This window comes from Phyllostomus hastatus, unplaced genomic scaffold, assembly GCF_019186645.2.
Source record: "Phyllostomus hastatus isolate PE091 unplaced genomic scaffold, TTU_PhHast_1.1 phas_scaffold_39, whole genome shotgun sequence".
Lineage (NCBI taxonomy): Eukaryota > Metazoa > Chordata > Mammalia > Chiroptera > Phyllostomidae > Phyllostomus > Phyllostomus hastatus.
In genome coordinates, this window is record NW_025334028.1 from 7,696,037 (window position 1) to 7,719,587 (window position 23,551).

Sequence of the window (23,551 nt, forward strand, 5' to 3'; positions counted from 1 at the left end):
ATTGGAAAGTGGGCTAGAGCCAAGGGGAGCTGCATTGTCCCCTCTCTGGCCCCTCCCCCACAGGCAGCCCTGCAGTGCAGTAAGGAGGGTTGCCTTGCCCAGGTGAATACTGAAGGCCCCGCCCCCTTATGAGCTGCCCCAAACAAATAGGGCCAAAATGAAAGACTAGAGCAAAACTTCAGAAAGGGAGCTAAGTGATGAGGAGATAGCTAACCTGTCTGATGAACTGAAAGCCCTGGTAATCAAAACGCTCACAGATCTGATTGAGCTTGGTCGAAAAATGGAAGAACAAATGAAAGATAAAGCAAAATGAAATAAAGCAAAATATTCAGGGAACTAACAGTGACAGGAAGGAAACCAGGACTCAAATCAACCATTTGGAACAAAAGGAAGAAATAAATAGCCAACCAGAACAGAATGAAGGAAAAAGAATTCAAAAAAATGAAGAGAGACTTTTGAACCTCTGGGACAACTTGAAATGTTCCAATGTCCAAATTGTAGGGGTGCCAGAAGGAGAAGAGCAACAGCAAGAAATTGAAAACTGCCCTGGCTGGCGTAGCTCGGTGGACTGAGCGTGGGCTGCGAACCAAAGCATCGCAGGTTCGATTCCCAGTCAGGGCACATGCCTGGGTTGCAGGCCATAGCCCCCAGCAACCGCACATTGATGTTTCTCTCTCTCTCTCTCTCTCTCTCTCTCTCTCTTTCTCCCTCCCTTCTGTCTCTAAAAATAAATAAATAAAATCTTAAAAAAAAAGAAACTGAAAACTTATTTAAACAAATAATGAAGGAAAACTTCCCCAATCTGGTGAAGAAAATCGACTTCTAGGAAGTCCAGGAAGCCCAGAGAGTCCCAAAGAAGTTGGACTCAAGGAGGAACACACCAAGACACATCATCATTACAATACACAAGATTAAAGATAAGAAGAGAATCTTAAAAGCAGCAGGAGAAAAGGAGACAGTTACCTACAAAGGAGTGCCTGTTAGCTGATTTCTGAAAAGAAACCTTGCAGGTAAGGGGCTGGAAAGAAGTATTCAAAGTCATGAAAGACAAGGACCTACATCCAAGATTACTCTATGCAACAGAGCTCTCATTTAGAATGGGAGGGCAGATAAAGTGCTTCCCAGATAAGGTCAAGTTAAAGGAGTTCATCATCACCAAGCCCTTATATGAAATGTTAAAGGGGCTTATCTAAGAGAAGAAGATAAAAAACTATGAACAGTAAAATGACAACAAACACAACTATCAACAAATGAACCAAAAAAAAAAAAAAAAGAAAACAAACTAAGCAAACAACTAGAACAGGAACAGAATCAAGAAATGGAGATCACATGGAGAGTTTTTAGTGGGGAGGGGGAAGAGAAGAATAGGGGGGAAAGGTACAAGGAAAAAGAAGCATAATTGGTAGGAATTAAATGGACAGGGAGAGGTCGAAAATGGTATAGGAAACAGAGGACTCAAAGAACTTATATGTACAACCCATGGACATGAACTAAGGGAGTGGGGAATGCTGGAGGGCTGAGGGTGCAGGGTGGAGGGGGAACAAAGGGGGAAAATTGGGGAAACTGTAATAGCATAATCAATAAAATATACTTAAAAAAATTCAAAATGTAGGACATGAAGCATGCTAATTTATTGCCCTGAATTTTTACTTTCAATAATTTAACAGGATTTTAGAGACGTGTAAGGGCTAATACATATGTTCAGTCTGCCATCTTGTTTGACTTCTTTCCAAAAACACATAGGTACCTTGTAATGCAAGTAAACAGTCAAAAAAAAAAAGAATTAGCAGTATGATTCTGATGCAAGTGTAGGCTCTGCCACTCATTGAATGGGGTGATCCTGGACAAGTCACATTTTCTTCAGGTGTAACATAGGGTAAAGAAATAACAGTCCTCAGATGGCTGTAAGGAATCATCCAGGTAATGTATATAAAATATATAAAATATTTAGCCTAGTGCTGGTATGTGGTAAGCCCTCAATAAATGGTAGTTTTTATCTTTTTTATCATTGAGAATAACAAAAATATATACTTATCAGTATATGATTATAAATTACTGGATATTTAAAAAACCCTAGTATAATAATGCTTAGGTATACTATTACTTTTGTCATAATGGCATGAACTTCAAAAGCGGTTGTGATTCTTGTGGGAGAAGGTTCTTTGCCCACTCCTGTGGTTGTGTTTTAGTTTTTTCAGAAGTCAGGGAGAAGGGTGGTAGGCAGGGATATCAATAACTAGGTACAGTTAATAATTTGTCACAATGGAAATGATGGATAACTCAGTGAATGGAGTTGGAACAAATGGTTACCTCATGTCTTAGAAAAATATTCAGCTGAATACCTAACTATCTCCTTAAACCAAATTAAACTTTAGGTAAATGAAAAGATTTGAATGTGTGGTTTTTGATGGTGTCATCTGACTACACTGAAGTATCAAAGAAGGTACCTTCAGTTCCTTCATATCAGTTTTATTGCTGCTGTGGTTTGAGAATGTGACCATGAAACACTGCTTTTTGTTTAAGCCAAATATCCTTGGATTTGTATCACTTAAAACTGGAAAAACCACGTTTGTTATATATTAAATGCTTAAATGTATTTAGGTATACTTTTATTCTTTACTATATTCCCACCGATTTACTGTTGCTTCTCTGGAGCTGAACTGTTTTAATTTCTTTCTATTTTAATATCTTTTTGGGCTAAGTCCCCATTACACTTGACACAGCCTATTAGTTAAATTGACCTAGAGAAACAATGATGGGGTGATGGGAGATTATCCTGGTCTGCACATACAGGTATTCTAGTTTTTGTAAAGGTATCCCCTCCACAACCTTGCCATCTCTAATCTTATATTAATAAACCACAATGGGATACCACTTCACACTGGTAAGAATGGCTATCACAAAGAAATCAAGAAACAACAAATGCTAGAAAGGATGTGGAGAAAAGGGAACCATAGGGCAATGTTGGTGGGAATACAGGCTGATGCAGCCACTGTGGAAAACAGTATGGAATTTCCTCTGAAAACTAAAAGTGGAGCTACCTTTCGACCCAGCAATTCCATGGCTGGGATTATACCCTAAGAATCCTGAAACACCAATCCAAAAGAACCTATGCACCCCAGTGTTCATAGCAGCACAATTCACAATAGCCAAGTGCTGTAAGCAATCTAAGTGCCCATCAGTAAATGAAAGGATCAAAAAACATTTACACAATGAAATACTACACAACAGAAAGAAAGAAAGAAGGAGCTCCTACTCTTTGCAAGAGTGTGGATGGAACTGGAGAGCATTATGCTAATTGAAATAAGCCAGGTGGTGAGGGACAAATACCATATGATATTACCTGTAAGTGGAACCTAATCAACAGAACAAACAAGCAAGCAAAATATAACCAGAGACATTGAAATTAAGAACAAACACCCAGTAACTAGAGGGGAGGTGGGATTAATGAGGGGAAAAGGGGAAGGGTAAAAAAAAGAAGAAAAGAAAATAAGTTAAATTGGGATTATTAATCAGTCTTTTATATATTGGTTATTAAGAATCAGGCTCACTTACAGCCTTACTTACTTGAGTAAGCTGAAAATACTAGAATTTCTAGATTTAAAACTGAAGACTAAACCAAGCTTTTAAAGTCTTTTTAGCTGGAACAAAAGGAATATGTGCAGTGAAGTGTGACGTTCTCCTCAGACATTAGGATGTCATACTGTGATTCGTAAGGAGGGGGGTGTGAGAATGAGCTGTAATGCTAGGGATAAATTCAAGGCCAGGTGAAAAGAACACTTAGAAGGAATGAAGTAGGCAAATTCAACCAAGATAGTATTTTATAATGGTTATGTGCACAGACTTTAGGCTGGGACTGCCTGAGTCTGAATCCTTTCCCTGCAGCTAACTTGTACATGACCTTGAGCAAGTTATTTATTTTATTCATTCATTCATTCATTTATTTTTTAGACTTACTGGAGACTTAATCCCCCTTTTTTTATAGATTATGTATTTATTTATTTTTAGAGAGGGAAGGGAGGGAGAAAAAGAGAGAGAGAGAAACATCAATGTGCGGTTGCTGGGGGTCATGGCCTGCAACCCAGGCATGTACCCTGACTGGGAATCGAACCTGCAACACTTTGGTTCGCAGCCCGCACTCAATCCACTGAGCTACACCAGCCAGGGCTATTTTATTTATTTTTTATTCACATAGAAAATGTTCTTTATTTGATAAAAAATAAGCAGGCATTATAAGAGATTAATATATATAGTGGAATTTAGAGACAGATGTTACAATAGCTATGATTAATATATTTAAGAAATTAAATAACAAAGTGAAAAGGTTCAGCAGTGAACTCAAAGCTACTGAAAGGATCAAATAGGAATTCTAAAAATGAAAACTACAACAATGGAATTAATAGCCCAATATATGGATTTAACCATATGTTAAACACTGTAAAGGCAATTAGTAAACATGGAGTCTAGAAAAGAGTCTAGAAAAAAATGTACTTTATGTAGTCCATGAAAAATTTAGTCTAGAAAACGAATGAACTTCAAGGAAACAGATTAAAAATATGGACTATTTACCAAAAGAACTATATGCTAGAGTATAAAGCAAATCTTAACAAATTTCAAAAGACAATTATTTTTTAAGGATATCTCTTTTGATCTTTGTTTAACTAAAGCATGAAGAGCAACTAAATTATACTTAGGAAATCTCCAAATAGTTGGAAGTTAAAAATATCAATACTAAAATATAAAATATTTGGATAAATATGAAAGTGCAACATATTAATTTTAGGATGCCTCTAAATGCAATTTCTAAAGAAATGTATATCTTAAATATACATGGTAGAAAAAAAAAGGTAAAAAATTATCTAAATAGCTTGCACAAGTAAATAGAAAAGGAGCAACATACTGAACTCAAAAAAAGTAGAAGGTACCAAATAGGAAGAACAAAAATTGATAAAATAGCAAGTTATTTTAATTACTCTATGTTTCAGTTTACTTATCTATAAAATGGGGATGATAATAGTATCTGCCTTACAGTGTTGATGTAAGGACTAAATTAGTCACCTAAAGCACATATAATAGTGCCTGGTACATGGAAATTAGAAGGTAAATTACTACATTATAATGGTAGAAAATGTTAAGGCATGAAGAACTTAGACTGAATCTATTTGCAAAGTCTTCAATGGATGTCCTGAACAGGTAAGACTTTAAGTAAGCTAGTTCAGTATTAATCAATATTGGTAGTTATTACCCTTTTTTCTGTAGCTAACCAGTCATCTACATTTGAGCTATAATTCTGAAAAGGGAGTGGGAAGAGGCAATATTTAGGTGTGTTTGAAGAGAATCTTTAAATTGTTCACTTGAGTAGTTTTAATTCTTCACAAAGTTTCCTGCTTTCTACAGTAAATTGTGGTAGGTACTATGTGCCATACAAAGATGATAAAAAAGGTCTCCACTTTCTAGGAGATTTGAAACTAATAGCATTTAAAAAGACATGGGCTGGTCTTCACTGAAGGTTACATTGAACTGCAAGCTGCTTCAGGGCATTTTTAGGAGTCAGCAATGTGGCAGAAGACAAGAAGACCAAATCCAGAATTATGACTGTCCCTTTTGACAGCTGTTTTCCCAACCACTACCAGACAAGGAACTGCTAGCAGGACTACCTGGACTTCTGCTGTTGCGAGAAGACAATGACCATTAAAGGGGATGATGTTTCCATGTGCAAATGGTCCACATCCCAGGTGTGGGCCTGAGATGACTGCCATGCAGAAGGCCCACTTCCTGGGAAGAGTTCAACTGGCTCCACCCCACTTCTCCTCTGTTCTCCATTCTTCTCCCAGGATGGTGAAGGGGGATCTAGGCACATCGCACCCTGGCATCCTGAATCATGGCTTAACTAATAATAAATATTCATTGGAAAAGTATAAAAAATACATAGGCATAAATGAGGGACTCATAATACTTACAGAAGTGCAAGAACTCATGTATGGAGTGGGAATGAGAACAAACTTGAACTTTTTCATACAGGAGACAGAATTTGAGCATTTTTAGTTGATAGTTGAAGTATGTAGCACATTTTAAAGATAATTTCCCATGCACTTGGAATAGAATAAAGAAGTTAGGAAATAAAGGGTTTGGAAATTGCAGGGGGAATTCTAGAATTTTAAACAGTTCAGTTTGATAAAAGAAATGAGTAAGAGATGATGAAAGATCTGTCTACAAAGGTAGGATGCAGCAAGGTTGAGGAAGTTGGATTTCATTTTTGAACAGATACTGGATCATGTATAAGATTTGAGTAAGATGGATTATTACTAGGAAGGTTACTGCAATTATGGGTGACAGGTATATTCAAACATCATCCACAGTTCTGAATGTATAATTAAAATGTATTTTTTCATTTATAAACTATGAGGAACCTTTAATAAAACATATGTACAAAAAATAATTCATATTTGAAAATGCTCATCAGACAGCTTCATGCCTTTTCAATGGAAGGGAAATCAGAAGGTAACCTCAACAGCTCTTCTACTTCTTCTTGCAAAGCCTCTGCTTTTTCATGCAACAGCATCTACAATAAAAGCATCAAGACATGAGACCAAAATATGCATTGCTAGAGAAATGCTAACATTTTTTACCACCTGAATCCTTACACATCAGCAATCTAGACATTAAAAATAATAATGAGATTGAAAAACGGCCTCTTAAGAAAAAGTGATCATAGTAAATGAAACTGAAGCATATAGTTAAAGTCATTTTAGCTGATTGCTACATTTGGTATACCAAAAAAGGAACTTTAATACTCTCAAGGATTTGTTTTAATTGAAGACTCAACCACTTAAAATTAGCTTTTAATCTATAAAATAAAAGACAATTTTTCAAAAATTTAATTAGAACTTGAAAATATTATCCATCATATATGTATTTTATTATTCCTTAAACTTTAGTATGCTATCTTTTGAAAACCTACCACTTTTTCAAAGACAATTTTTATTCAAGTTCCTAAAACTAACATGGTTAATTTCAAAAGAAATGTAATAAGCAAACAAAATATTTCTAAACATGGCACATAGTAGATATAAATGAATATTTTCTAAATAATGATTTTTCCTCTTTCTTTTAGAAACCAGAAATAAAATGTTGGTGGTTATTACAGCTGGGTTTTGTGTAAATTGGGGTAAAGTATTTGTACTACTTCTGTTACAAAATTATATAATAAAAAGTTCAGCAAAATCATATTACGGGAAAAAAATCATATGACACAAAGTGAAAGGGAAAAATCTACTCTACCTATTTGGTATAAAGCATAGAATTACATATAATGCTTATAATCTATATAATCTATATTATGATATAGATTATATATATTATATATAGAGAGAAATAAAATAAAATGTACTCAGGTAGGTTTTCCAGCAGCTGAGGTAATGGTGACCATATGAAACAAATCTCCCAACATGTCCTCTAAAAACTATACAGATCAACAAGGAACACACAAAACAATACTTGAATGAAGAGAACACCATCAACTTCAAATTACTCATAGTTAAAAAAAATCCACCATTTCCAACAAAGTCATTTCTTAAGTTCTCATTCCAAAGTGTTTGCAGAGATCAAAGTGGGTTTGAGGAAAAAACAAAACAAAACACATGAAACAAGGAAGAGGAAAAACAGAGGGTCTCAGATTAAACAAAATCACCTCCAGATACAGAAAGGTTACCCTAAGTACAAAAACATTGCAAAAAGAATCTTAGTAAAATGGATAGAATAAAATGTTCCCCAAAATTAGCTCTACTGAGTCAAGCCCTGCCAGAACCATGGCAGTTATCAATAGGTAATTATAGAACAATGGTCTGGGAACTAGCCTGATTTCTTTAAAGTTTGTTTTTCAGATCTAAAGCTAAGCCAGAAATCACAGAGACAAACTCAACACTTGGTTAGCAAAGTCCCTTTCTGCATCCCATAATAAGTGCTACACAATCCTGGAATGCTTCTCTTTGCTGACATATACCTAGACATCAATGTTTTGAAACAGGAAAAGTCTGCTAACTCACTTCCATAACCCCAGCAACTTCTGTGTTCCCAAGCTATAAAAACCCATAAGACCCACATTTGGGGTGTATAACTTGGGAACTTATCTCGGTTCTCTCACCCACTGAAGAACCTCAATAAATCTGCCTTTGTTTTCATCAGTGTCCTTGGTCTAAATTCTTTTGTAGCTGGAGATAAGAACCCAGACTTTTTTTGACATTAGTAGATTAAAGCATTGTTTATAAGAAAGGATATAAAGTATGTGAAACTCTAGAAGGCAGTCTTGGAAAGGCAATACCTCTAGGGGAAAGAAGGAGTGAAAGGGAGAGGTATCCTTTGGAAGCTGGGCAGCGAGGGGAAAAAAGAGGGCAAAATTTAGGAACCTGCAGGAAAATTACAGAAATTTAAAAAATCAAAGAACACCACTCTTCCTTGCATTCCTCTCCCACCACAAGCCACCCATTAATGAAACTACGCTGACAGAAGAGAGATTGTTGAATAGGATTCTCATTAATCACTCTTAATGGCCATCTCAGTCTAAGAGATGCAGAGGAATAAGCAGCTCTCATTATACAAGACTACCCTATGAAAAGAATAGAGAAAATGACAATCCAAGCACTTCAGCTCATAAATATTTCCTTCCTTGAAAGCAAACGATGATACTGAAAAACTGTAACACAATATTCCAAACAGAATTATGTAGTCTCAAGTAAACACTTGGAAACATGAGGGAAAAACACATCCTGAATAAGAAAGTCCAAAACTAAGAACAGAAGTGAACCAAAAACAGAAAAAAGTGAAACAAGAGTTGAAGCTCAGGAAAATAATAGAAGAAAAAGGCAAATTATATCAGAAATAAAAACTAAATAATGAGGTATCCAAGGAAGAACAGATTCGAATAAAAACCTAATTAGGGTCATTGGGGGGAAAAAGCAGGAAAACAATCAAGATAATGAACATGAGATGAAGAAAGAAGTAAAGAATCAGAGAAATTGAAGGGGAAATGGGCAAAGAAGATCTAACATATATATAATTGGAGTTCCTAAAAAAGAAAAATAAAACCTTGGCCAGGTAGCTCAGTTAGTTAGTGTTGTCCTGATATTTCAAGGTTGCAAGTTCAATTCTCAATCAGGGCACATAGAAGAATCAACCAATGAATGCATAAGTAAATGGAACAACAAATCAATTTCTCGCTTTCTCTGCCCTGCTTCCTCTCTCTCTGAAATCAACCAATAAATTAAAAAAAATTTTTAAATCAAGCAATGGATCAGAGCTAATATTTAAAACTACAACCTAAGGAAGCTTCCATTAATAAAAGAAAATGAAGATATACCCTAGTGAAACTATTTGAATTTATAGCTAAAGAAAATAGGTTCATGTTTCATATATTCAACAACAAAAAAAACCCACTCATAAGCACTGGGGTGAGCAAATAAAATGGAATACAAACAGACTCTTGTGTTTCAAATGAGTAACATGACTGCCTATTTTAAAATGTAACACTTAGGCACATTATTTCAATTATATATTCTCTTATATATAAAGACAAAAAGGCTGTAAATAGATACTGAATCCCAGTTAGTAAGTTTTTTTCCTTAGTAGCATGCTTTAACAATTCTGTAATTATTTTCAGGTATTCTAGGATTCAGCAAAATAGGTAAGTATATTAATGAAAACAGGAATCAGGTTTTTCACTGTTGGAGAAAGAACTAAAAACATGAGAAGGGGGAAGGCTACAATGAGTGTGGTGGATTAAAAATGATTGGAAATTCTCTGACACCTCTACTAACAGATTGAATTTAATTCTCCTGTTCAATGTGTGCTGGCCTTGGTGATTTACTTGTAACTAATAAAATGCAGTGGACATAATGCTGCATGATTTCCACAACTCTGCCAAAAAGAAGTTTTGCAAGTTTCTGTCTTGGTTTCTTGGAATGAGACCATTCCAAGGTCTCTTGAATGCTCCCTTCTCAAAGCCCAGGAACCATGCTGTAAGAAACTCAAGCTATGTGGAAATTAAAAATAGATAAATAAGAAACTCATAAGGTTTTAAAGGACATTATACCAGATTTAATAAAAAGTGACAGAGATAATAAAATAAAACCTCTGAGCCCTTGAACTTCTACAGAGAGGAAGGAGAATGAGAAAGCTACCTAGCTGCAGACATGGGACATTGCTTATAAAAAGGAAAGAATGATTCAGATGAGGGAATCCAAAACTAGGAAGAATCATTCTCAGGGAGCAGAACTGGGTCCTAATCAAGAATCTAGCCATATACGCTTGGCTGTGTATCAGATGTACCACTCATTTTCCCTCTTTTGGAATAGTAATGTGGTTATCTTATCTCTGTTTCACCATGGTAGGTGGTCTATCACTTAGACTAGATTTAGAAGGAATACCGGACATTGAGGTCCAGCCTGAGTCTGATTCCATAAAGGAATAAATCTTTTAGGGATGAACCTATTTTATATGTGGGAGAAATGTAAATAATTTGTGACCAGAGGCCAAACATTAAAGATGAATGAGAATTACTTGACATTCCCCTCATGGAGAGATGAGGGTCTAATTCCCCTTCTTTTTAATCTGAGTTGATCTTAATGACCTTCTAGTAACCAGTCATATACAGGAGACCACATAACTTCTGAAATTAGTTCAGAAGGTTTCTTGTCTTTTCTGCCTTGATTTCTCAAAATGTTTACTCTGTGGTCATTTCCTCTGAAAACCTAGTTGTGCCCTGGGTGGTGTGGCTCTGTGGATTGAGTGCCAGACTGTGTTCTGAAAGGCTGCTGATTTGATTCTCAGTCAGGGCACATGCCTGTGTTGTGGGCCAGGTCCCCAGCTGGGGGCATGTTGAGAGGCTACCGATCAATGTTTCTCTCGCACACTGATATTCCCTCTTTTTCTCCCTCCTTTCCTCCATCTCTAAAAATAAATAAAATCCTTAAAAAAAGAAAAGAAAACCTGGTTGCCATGCAATTAGAGACCCAAGCCCCATGGAAAGCTCCAGCTGAAAGCCTCAGATAATGGTACTTTTCAACTGCCAGCCATGTGAGTGACCCATCTGGAATATCCAATCCAGTCAAGCCTTTAGATGACTACAGTTCCACTTGAAATTTGACTGTAACTGTATGAGATTCCAGGAAAAATATCTGGCTGAACTCTTCCAGAATTCCTAATTCACAAAAAATGAATAAAATGAAATAGCTGTTTTAAGTCGCAAAGGCAGAAAACACTTCCTTAATCAAATGATAGTATTATCAGTAATGAAACCAACTGACACCCTCTGGCTCCTGGAACAGTGTTCCAAGAAGGACACACATCATTTCTGTAGTATTACCACAAAAAAACTGCATGCACTCACTATAATCCTAACTGGTTTCCTATTTTCATTCTTGTGCCCGTTTGCAACCTCTGACCCACTCCGTTATTCAAAATCCTGCATGAAATATCCATTTTTTTCTCTTTCAAGCTGTCAGGAGAGCAAAAAGCACATATCTCAGTGCATAAGGTAGAAGCGATGTATTGAGAATGACACAGAAGTATGGGTCCCTGGATACAATACCAATTCCCCATATAAACTATGAATTGCTTATGCTTGAACTTGTCTAATAAACTTTTAAAATTTAAAGTCACTTCTTTTGTCCATTGTTACTACAGCTCTATTTGTATTCTTTTTTTAAGATTTTAAAAATTATTTTATTGTTGTTTAATTACAGTTGTCTGCATTTTATTTATTTATTTTTTAGAGCAGGGAAGGGAGGGAGAAAGGGAGGGAGAAAGAGAGGAAGAAAACCATCAATGTGTGGTTGCCTCTCCTATGCCCCCTACTGGGGACCTGTACTGAAACCCAGGCATGTGCCCTGACTGGGAATCAAACCAGTGACCCTTTGGTTCGCAGTCCAGCACTCAATCCACTGAGCCACATCAGCCAAGGCTGTATTCTTAATAATATATAGTCTAACTCTGCAGTCCTGGCTCTACAACTTACTTATCTGTTTTTCCTTGGGTAAATCACTTAATTTCTTTAAAAGAAATTATTCATTCATTCATTCATTCAAACATATATTAAACACCTACTCTAGGCTGAGTACTGTGCTAGCTGCTATTGCAATGAAAATTACTATAACTTCATCAATATGAACACTATACACTCCTAATCTAATAGAAGAAGGTCAGTTTTAGTGTCATCATATTGAAGGTAATAGTGACAGCATTTTTATAAAAATCAATGAAGGTAATATAAACAATGTGAGCACTATTCAAAAAAGTTAGATGGAAACATTTTTTAGCTCATTCTAACCTGTATATAACAATAATGTAGCAATTTCAGGCTACCAGAAATGGAAGTACAGTTGACATCAAGAAGGAAATAATCCCAAACTGCTGTGTAGTGGCTTCACCCACATTGAGCAGGAGAGTAATGACACACAGGACTGCATCTAGCAAAGGGTAACTAGGACAGTGATAGACTATTTAAAACAGATGAAACAAACAGAAAAGATAAACCCTTGTTGATAGTGAGAACTGTTTTTAAATACGTGAAAAACTACCACATGAATGAAGGAATAGAATAGTTTCAGAGGGTAGCATTACAATGCAATGGTCAACATTATAAGAAGGCAAAATTGAGCCTTGTTATAATGGGATCCGCTTTGTGATACTGAAAGTGTCCAAAAACAGAACTATAATTTTTCAAGTTGTAAGCTCCTTGTCAAAAATGGGAAAACCAGATGTTGAGGATGCTGAGGAAAGGACTTCTGTGAAAGGTTGTAAGGAGGCAGAATTCAATGAGTTCTATACTTCCCTATACTTCAATGAGCTCTTGAAATTGTGTTTTTTAGGAGGTCCTTTTTCTCTTTATAGCAAGCCTTTTATCATAACAAATATACTATTTTTATCTATATATTATGAGTTTATACTTTTGGGTCTATTTTCATGTCTAAGGCATAAGGAGATACTAGCATAAAATATCATAAAGACTAAAAAATAGTTTGCTTACCTTTGCTGATGAAACAATTTGCTTGGCCTGGTGTCTTGATAAGTGATCAATTGTCCTTATTAGCACTTCAGGATCTGCATTAGCTAAGTGTGTTAGACTTTTATAACCTGCGTTGTATAACTGTTTTGCTCGACCCTGAAAAGTATTACAAAAATCAGTAGGATAAGAATTGGGGATTTGGAAAAAATAACTAAATGTCTTATTAAAGGGAAAAATTTCACATGCAAGAGATAGGAATACACTAAGATAATAGAGTAAACATGAAGAGATAACACATCAGAATCCTGAAAATACATTTTAAAAGATATATTTGATTTCAGAAATTTATATGGAACCATAAACAACCCGGAATAGCTGCAGCAATTTTGAGAAAGAAGAACAGAACAAAGCAGGAGGGATCACAATACCTGATATCAAACTGTATTACAAGGTCACTGTAATCAAAACAGCCTGGTTCTGGAATAAAAACAGGCACATAGACCAATGGAACAGAATAGAGAGCCCAGAAATAAAGCCAAGTCTCTATGGTCAAGTAATATTTGACAAAGGGGGAAGAAGCATAAAATGGAGTAAAAATAGCCTCTCCAACAAATGGTGTTGGGAGATCTGTACAGCTACATGCAAAAAAATGAAACTCAATCACCAACTTACACCATACACAAAAATAAATTCAAGGTGGATAAAAGACTTAAATATAAGTTGCGCCACCACAAAAGTCCTAGAGGAAAACATTGGCAGGAAAATCTCAGACATTCCATGCATATATTCACTGATAAGTCCCCTAAAGCAAGGGACATAAAGGAGAGAATAAACAAGTTGGACCTCATCAAATTAAAAAGCTTCTGCATGGCTAAAGAAAACAGCATTAAAATAAAAAGAAAACCAACTGTATGGGAAAACATATTTGCCAATGACACCTTGGACAAGGGCTCGATCTCCAAAATATATAAAGAACTCACATGACTCCACTCCAGGAAGACAAGCAACCCAAGTAAAAAATGGGCAAAAGACTTGAACAGACACTTCTCCGAGGAGGACACAGAGAGGGCCCAGAGACCTATGAAAAGATGCTCAGCATCACTAGCCATCAGAGATGCAAATTAAAACCACAATGAGATACCCCCTCACACCCATCAAAATGGCAATCATAAACAAATCAACAAAGAACTGTTGGAGAGGATGCAGAGAAAAGGGAATCCTAGTGCACTGTTGGTGGGAATGCAGACTGTTGCAGCAACTGTGGCAAACAGTATGGAATTTTCTCAGAAAACTGAAAGTGGAACTGCCTTTTGACCCAGCAATTGCACTGCTGGGATTATACCCTAATAGCTCTGAAACACCAATCCAAAAGAATCTACGCACCCCAGTGTTCACAGCAGCACAATTTATAATAGCCAAGTGCTGGAAGCAACTTACGTAAGTACCCATCAGTAAATGAGTGGATCAAAAACCTACAGTACATTTACGCAATGGAATTCTATGAAGCAGAAAGAAAGAAGGAGCTCCTACCCTTTGGGACAGCATGGAACTGGAGAGCATTATGCTAAGTGAAATAAGCCAGGTGGTGAGGGACAAATACCATATGATTTTACCTTTAACTGGAACAGAATCAACAAAAGCAAAAAGCAAGCAAAATATAACCAGAAACATTGAAATTAAGAACAATCTAACAATAGCCAAAGGGGAGGGGGGAGGAGACAGTGAGGAGAGGGGTTTTCAGGAAGCACTATAAAGGACACATAGATAAAACCAAGGGGGAGGAGGGAAACAAGGGAGGAAGGTGGGTTTGACTGGGGTCGGGTGGGAGTGGTGAGAAGAAAATGCAGACAACTGTAACTGAACAACAATAAAGTAATTAAAAAATTTTTCTAAAAAAAAAAAGATGTATTTGAGCGGTTCCAATATGATTGAAAGATAGCCTCTGCACAGCTTACATCAACTGAAGTGTGTTGCAATCAGCAGTGAGAAATCTATTATGGCACTTAGGCTAGGGGCATTATTTCAGACCCCAGTGAAAATGTTCTAGTCTAATATCCTTAAAATGTTCTTACTATCTACTCAGGGGACTATAGGCATGTGGTGTGGTGGTGGTGGTGTGTGTGTGGGTGTGTGTGTGGGTGTGTTCCCAAGCAGAAGAGCTTCTCTAATTCAAGAAATGAGTAACAGAAAATAAATTTAAATTAAGGGCTGGCCAAAAGAGAAAGCTGAAAAACTAGCTGAGAATACGTTCTTCTAAGCCTCTTACAAAATGTAAGTTAGCCTTGTTACCACCTAATACCGGTACCTTAAACAAGCACGAAGTCTAAACAACAGAAGTTAATTCTTTACTGAAGTGGAGGAAGGAAGAGATGTTAAGGATGACTGGAGCACACATATACTGGGGGAGCATGACCTTTCCCTACTGTTATTTGTTTTCACATTTGTGCTTCCAGATTAACAGGGGATTTCTAGGAGGCCATGGTGGCAAATGATTGAGAAAAAAGAAAAAGACTGCCATAAGGCTGTTGTTGTCAGTTACCCTGTGATAAAACTTCAGTTAGTTGAAAACATCTCAACTGGGAAACTACTGACCTCTAAAACTCCAGTCACCTCCATGAGCGGGACTAGTTCTGCCCTTACACAGTAAGTCAACTTCTTGGTAAGTTCTACCAGAAGGGCTCTATAAACCCAAAACTCCTCAAGTTCCTGCAGAACACAAAGAAATATACAGAATTTAAGTCCGGCAAGTTATTTCAAAGTATAGTTTGCATGGTAGGGGGCTCAGAGAGGATGTTCCCGTATGTAACTTTTGGAACTTGGGTTAAGCCAGAGGTAAATAATAATTCCAAATAAAATTATTATCAGGACACATGGCAGGGACTATGATGAATATGATAAAGTGGTTTTGGGATAAGTAAAAAATTGAAATATAAGTCAGTAGAAGAGTTCTATTCATTTTTATTAAAATACCAGCAAGTGGATGCATAGTTTTTCTTTCCCAAATGACTGAAAACAATTCTTACTTCTGGGAATTCATCCTGAAGAGAACATGTTAAATATAGAAGGATTCCAATGCAAGATGATGCTCAGTGTAAAAATACTTAATACAATAAAAATATTGGAAGCCATGAGTCAATAATTGTTGAAGCTGGATGGGTAAATGAGTATTTATTATATTATTTGTATTTAGCTTATTTTTTTAAGTCACTTTTTAAGCTTTCAGGATTATTGTTAGAGTATGTGATGCTTGGAACAGAATTGGTTAGCCATTTTGTGACTACTAAGAAAGGAGCCAATGCACTAAAGATGGGAGAGTGAAGCAAAGAAAAAGTAACCTTGCATAAAACTATGAATCGATCACCCCTGGAACTGCCTTAGTTCTTGCTTTCCTGTTACCTAAGATCACCTTTTTTCCTATTGTTTAATTTTCGATGGGTTTTTTTCAGTTACTTGTAGTTAAAAGCATCTTAATTAATATAATTGGTATCTTAGTTTTTACAACTCACATAACTATTTAAGAGAAAAAACCCTTTAAAATATTGAAAACACATTCATGAGTACACGAGTTGTCAGGCAAATTTTTCTAGGATCAACCATCCAATAATAGTAGTTGCTTTTTCAAATTCAACATATTCTTTTAGATGAACAATTCTACAAAGCTGAAGTCCTTATAGTCCTAATTAAAACAAAGGGATAGAATATTAGGGAAAGCATCTTTAAATATGAAGAACAACATAGAAAATTTAAAATATATTTTAAAGACTTAAAGGCTAGCTTCTTGTTAGTCATAATTTTTTCTTCTGCTTAGCTAGCATGGGATTAGGGAATGTAAGCTAATGTTAAAAAACAGCATATGTAGAAGATATTTAGAAAGATAAATTTGCTAAAATAAGTATCATCCAATGCAAAATTAAGTATTTTGGATTATTTACTCATTAGTATGGATAATGGAGTTAATTGCCATATACATACACAGAATATGGAGATTTAAGATAGGGCAAATGAAGCAGATTTTAAGTTTAAAAATATGAGTCATGGGGGAAAAGTTTTTTTAAAAAATCAAGTATAAAAACAAATGTGAAAAAGATATTATGCTATCCAATAATAAGAAACTTAAATACAGCAAAATTGGCTTATATTATAAATTTGTCAAAAAGTTATCTGAGTAGAAAAGTCTGGTAAGCTTTCTTGTGTTATTTAAGGAATTCTGAAAGCTTCTTTTAGTAAAGTCTGAAACAAATCCATCCCAAGTGCATATGGCTAAAACAAAGTTTTCTCCTTGAGCTACTTTATAAAATGAACATTTGTTGTAGAAACCTAAAGTAGCTGCCTGACTCTGGAAGCAAAAATGATAAGTTACTGAGGCAATTGAAAAACACAGAACTAAGTGAATAACAGTAGCTGTTGGATATTGATAACATACTAATCAAACATTCACATGGGTATCACTCATGGGAAGAACACTTACAAAGAATGTACATCAGTGGAGAAATGCCATTTTAATAGTTGATTCCAAATACTTGAAACTATTAGTGGTGGTTTTAAGTATAGGGATAACTAGGTGCTTTTTACTTATTCATTACATACTTTAGTTGATTTTGTCATTTTTGTATCTTTACCTTAGTATGTATATAGTATTTTTATAAATGGATAAAACCAAAATTTATTTATTTATTTATTTATTTATTTATTTAAAAGATTTTATTTATTTATTTTCAGAGAGGGAAGGGAGGGAGAAAGAGAGAGAGAGAGAAACATCAACATGTGGTTGCTGGGGGTCATGGCCTGCAACCCAGGCATGAACCCTGACTGGGAATCGAACCTGCGACACTTTGGTTTGCAGCCCGTGCTCAATCCACTGAACTATGCCAGCCAGGGCTAAAAATATATTTTAAATAAATCCTGAGTGCTTTGTAATAACAGAATAAGTCAACAATGAGAAAATATTAACTGGTTTATGAATTTAATAACAGTTAAAATAAGAAGATGCACAGAGCATCTTTCATCTATTTAATGGAATTACCTCACAGAAATGTAACACACAAGATGAGAAGGTGGCAGCTGCAGTGAGGAGGCTTTGTATATATCCTCGAGGCATATTAAATTTTTCAGACACACTCCAAATATTGGTTTCTTTGAGCAAGGTATAAAGAACAAAAGACAGGTATAGTCTGTTCACAATATCCTTGTCCACCTTCTAGAAAGACACAATCAAATAAACTTATGTACTGAACCTGCTAAAAATGTACATTATATTCAAATTAGACAAAAAGTAAACAAAATTGTGCTACAGGAGAGCAAGGAAAGAATGATTCAGTAGAAATAAAACTAAGTTCTAACACATGTACCTTAGATTAATAAAAACCAATTATCATTTTTCCAAGTATAAGAAAACATGTCAAATTGTTTCCAATTTAAATTAAACTTCTTCCTATAGGGAGTGGAGTAGGATGAATTGTGTCCTACTAAGAAAAGATGGTGTTCGGGTCCTAACCCTAGTAACCGTGAATGTGGCCTTATTTGGGAATGGGATCTTGGCAGATGTGATTAGTTAAGGATCTTGAGTGGAATTCATCCTAGATTTACAGTGGGCCCTTTAGGGCTGTTTATTTAATACAAAGTATTAGAAAAATTGTCCTTATAAGAAGAGGGGACACAGAGTGACATAGACAAGAAGGCAATGTGAAGATGGAGGCAGACATGGGAGGTATACATCTACAAGCCAAGGAAAACTAAGGGTTGCCAGCAACCACTGAAAGCCAGGACACAGGCAAGATGGTTTCTTTCTTAGAGCCTCTGGAAGGATCCAACCCCACCAGCATTAGTTTGTAGACTTCTGATCTCCTGAACTGTGACAGAATAAATTTCTGTTGTTTTAAGACACCCAGTTTGTACTAATTTATGACAGCAGCCCTAGGAAGGAATATAGAAGAAAAGGAGTTGGGGAGACTTTTACATTTCCTGTGGTATTTATAGGTTATATATACATGTGTGAATGTGTTTATAAATTAGACAAATGCATTTATTTAGATAAATATGTTAATAAGCCTGTCTATATTGTAAACTAAGAGTAAATATTAGATTCTATGATTTCCACATAGTCATAAGTAATTAATGTTTCCAAAGTTAAAACACTGAAAGAAAAAAATGCTATCTGTAGTTGACAATTTCTATTATGTGTACTTGCTTTTGTCTGTGGCATCTAGTAACTATTTTTTATGTAAAGTATTTCATAGTTAATATTAATCTAACTTAGAAACTAAGTAAACTCATGCTTCAAATAAGAGGGCAGGGGAAAAGGGTGAATTTGAAAAAGTAGGTATAAAATCTACAATTACATCTTCTACTATATTAATAGAATGTTTGAAATGAGAACTTAGACTGACATATTGAAGAATATGTGAATTAAGATTCTGCATGTTGATACTGAATCAACCATTTATTAAAAAACATTAAGCTAAAAAACATGATAGTTCAACAAAAAGTAGAAAAAGATTGCTTTTTAATTTCCCAATTGTAGTGTACCTGTTATTAACCATAACTTGAGTCATTGTAGATTTTGCTCAAAAAGCATTCTCTAAGTCAAGAAAAATGATAAAATTATATTACAAGGCAAGATAAAATGCTTTATGCCAGTTTCAAGATCTTTTACAAGAAATGTTTAAAGAAAAGAGGGTGTGGGTGTCCTCTTTAATGTGGAGAAATCAATTTAGATTTTAGGTAAATATCATGTGCTCTAGAATTACAAATAAGGTATTTTCAAACATTAAACTAGTAATTAATACATTTGTAATTAAGAAAAATTCATGCCCATACTATTTTAAATATATAATTATCAATTGAATAAACAGTTGACTATATTTTATAAAATATAACAAAAATACATTCTGATGCGAGTTTTAAAAGATGTATTATTTTAATAGAATTTTGTAAATGTTTATTATTTGGCAGTAAGTTTCATATTAACATGATTTTAAAATATAGTTTTGTGTTTATTTTATATTATAGACTTAGTTATAAAAAGTTTAACAAATATTTTTATTCAACATTTTGAGAGTCTAAACAATATAGCCATTTCTAAGGTAAAAGACTCAGTCTAAATATTGTGACATGAACACTGAAGTACTATATATTTCTAATATGTATTTATAATTTTATGATACAGCAATACATGGGACAGTTGCACCATTCAATTCAAATGAAAGTAAACACCATCTTCCATTTTTCAAAATGAAATCAGTAATATTTATGTAAATTGAAAAGATGTAGGGGGAAATAAGAGGAAGATAACTAGGTTTCAGTGAAGACTAGAGTATCAAAGAAAAGTGAAAAAATGTATATGAGGTAAAAAATGATATTAACTTAAGGAATTTGAAAGCATGTTAGCCAAATAATTACTTCCACTTCTCTTATTGTATGCATTAGACGCTTGCTTCATGCTTGTTGACTGAACTTTAAAACCCTAAAGTATAAAATATCAAACAAAAGAGTATTAGTTTATCTGCTTCAACCTTCCCAAATGTTTAGGTCGAATACTAGATTGGAAGTTCTTTGAGGACAACCAACATCACCAACAATAAAAACCCCAAACCTGTCCTATCTTAGAATCTCTGACATCAAGTAAAATGCCTAATAAAAAGTTTCTAGAAAATAATATTTTCCCCCTTTAACTAAATTTATTTCAGGATTATTTAATATCATGAAAACATTTTATAAATATTATTTGTAATTTTTATGCTGTGTAGTAAGTAGCCCAGGAAAAAACATATTGATAAAGTTTACATTTCCCTATGATAAAAGCCTTACATGTACATGACAGAATATTTCAGAATACAAAGATATAAAAAAAGGCCATCACACTGCCCAGAAATAGTTTTTTAAAAATGTCTAAATTTCTGGTCCTCAGATGTTCTAAATAGTAAAATAGGAATTATATTAATTTAAAGAAAAAAATGTGAAACAAATACATCAAGTCGAGAAAGAAAATAATACTATAACCTTAATTTTGTTAAATCAACTTAAGTTATTAAGGAAGAAAAAAAAGACTATGGTACCTTCTTGATAGCTTGACCTGATGCCTTCTTCCCAATATAGTTTTCAGAGACTCCAATAAGAGCAGCCACATTTTGTTCTGCTGGACTGAGTTGGTTAAACTACACAGAAAAAGAGCAATTATACAGAAAAATCAAATTGTAAGTTTAAAAAATACCATTTGAACCAAATCCAGTATTTCCTATATCACATGTTCATATTTTTAAAGATAAAAATAAAGCAATTTTTTTACAAATAGGGTAAACTTAAAAATATTATTAAAATATAACATACTTTAGTAGAATTACTTCAAGTCACAGTCACAAGTCCTTTGTAATATTGGAAGACGTTGGTGGGGGAAGGGGGAAAGCTTTTGAAAGTAACTGCATTATATAACTACAGGAATAATTTTAAAACATGACATTAAAAATAAAGCTAGTTTCTTACAAATAAAAGCTGCATACTACTTCTGCCTAATATGTGTTCATGCATCTATTTACAGTAAAATCATAATAGGCTGTACTCTACTACTTGCTTTTGTAATAAATAGGACCAGTTCTATCTTGTGATAAAACTGACATTCCGTCTCAGTTACTAATATTACTAGGTTTGGTATATTATCATTCTTGGCTCTGACGGAGCTTTCATGTAATTAAACTCTCAATCAACAGAGATGGCCTTCGTGGTTTTGTTTAGATTATAGACATTATAAAATGCAGTGGTCAGCAAACCAGAATGGTAACTATCTTTAGTAAATGGAAGCAGGAATGATCCTGTTTTCTTTTCTGTACCTTTATTTATTTATTTTTGATAATGACATGTTTATATTTAACAGAAAAGTAATATTTAAGTTGAACAAACCAAAAATGCTATTGCCATATTACTATCTTAAAAACTGAAAGAACTAAAGACCCAATTTCAAATATATTTTAATAGAAAAGTGAATAATCACTTGACAAAAGTCGTTTCATCATTAACAGACTAAGTAGCCTGCACTGAAGAACCTCATATGCTCACCTGTCTGAAAAATATCATCCAATCAGGGTCACACTGAGAAGCCATATCATAGGGAGTGGTTAGGTAAACTAGATGAAGAAGGCTTTCAAGTACAAGGCCTTCAAGACCTTTCTTCAAATCTCTGTATAAAATGTCACAATAAGCCAAATCTATAGTTCCTAAAAGATATAAGTATTAGACAAGGTAGATAGTAAACCAAGGCAGGGAGTGGGAGGAAGACATACCTCACTTATTAATTTAGCAGTCCTGAGTCTGGTCAGATGAGATTGCCAGGTGTTCCAAACATCACAAGAAAAACTATGGTAGTGTAGGAGCAAGGGAGCCCTTGAAATTCTCTATGTACCTTTTCCACTAGCTGGGAAAGAAAGTCTTTGGAACCATGTATTAATACCAAGGTCTGGAAGGGCAGGAGGAAAGGGAACCTAGAAGTTGTCCACAATCATAAAAATCCTAAACCCCAACAGTTGGGGCTCTCAGACTAGCTGGGTGCCCACTTGCAGCTTTGTGCTTAAGTGTATTTCATAAATAAACTTGCCATCTTATTTCCACTATATGTGTTGCCTCTTGCTTGAATTCTTCTCTTGAGAGCAAGGCAAGAATTGAGGAGTGGGAGAGTCCCCCAACTTGGGTCTCCCCAGTAACACAGTATTTTACCTTTCATAATTACCAAAGGGGAAAAGAGGTGACTTTTAAAGAAAGTCTTGTTTAGAAGTTATCTAAATATAGTAAACAGTATTCAAAATCTCTTATTATGTAATTTAGCACAGCTATTTTGGAGGTCATTTTGATAGAATACATCAACATATACTAAGTACATACATTCTGATCCAATTACTGTACTCTATTTTTGGCAATCTAACCTAGAGAAACATTTCCACATATACCCAAAATATATAATAGAGATGGTCATGCAAACTTGTTTATCATTTTAAAAACTCACAAATAGTGCATCATCAACAGGGGAATGGTTAAACAAATTATGGCCTCCATACTATGGACAGCTATAGTAAAAGAAAATGAGGTAGATTTAAAGACATTAACATGTTAAGGTGTTCACGATACTTTATAAGTAAGAAAAGCAAGCTGCTAAAACATACACTACAATTTGATTAAAAATAAACTGTGCTTATATACACATAAAAATATTTGCAAGGATGTGTGTGTGTGTGTGTATATATATAATCTCTAATTGTTAACTGTGGTAGCTACTGAGTAAGTGGAAATGGGACAGAAGTACGGGATTTTCCTTTACATAATTCTGAGTACTAAGGATTTTTTTAATAACAGACATGTGGTATTTTTCATTAAGTAAATTATGAAGTTGTCATTAAGAAGAAACTATTTGCTATCACACAACAATCTCTAAGATAATATATTAAACAAAAAAACAATCTATATTGTTTCAGAATAATATAAATGACTGTTTATTCAAAAACAGAGCTTTAAAAAAATCTTTTTTTTTTTTAATTTTATTTATTTTTAGAGAGGGAAGGGAGGGAGATG

The 23,551-nt window shown here is 34.6% G+C and overlaps 1 protein-coding gene across 5 annotated transcripts in view; it reads right to left on the reverse strand.

The window, feature by feature from the left end:
- Positions 1–4,231: 4,231 nt before the first annotated feature.
- Positions 4,232–23,551, reverse strand: part of HELQ (helicase, POLQ like) — a 48,853-nt gene continuing 29,533 nt past the window's right edge. For 3 of the 5 annotated variants that reach the window (XM_045819971.1, XM_045819970.1, XM_045819975.1), the window contains 6 exons: positions 22,049–22,206; positions 21,055–21,153; positions 18,024–18,197; positions 15,593–15,706; positions 13,022–13,156; positions 4,232–6,562 (listed from right to left, as the gene is read on the reverse strand). In XM_045819971.1, the coding sequence (XP_045675927.1) occupies positions 6,470–6,562; positions 13,022–13,156; positions 15,593–15,706; positions 18,024–18,197; positions 21,055–21,153; positions 22,049–22,206 (773 nt within the window). In that variant the 3' untranslated portion in view covers positions 4,232–6,469. Of the gene's footprint in view, positions 6,563–13,021; positions 13,157–15,592; positions 15,707–18,023; positions 18,198–20,340; positions 20,463–21,054; positions 21,154–22,048; positions 22,207–23,551 lie in introns of those variants that run through there. The other 2 variants (XM_045819972.1, XM_045819973.1) reach the window with 2 other exon arrangements.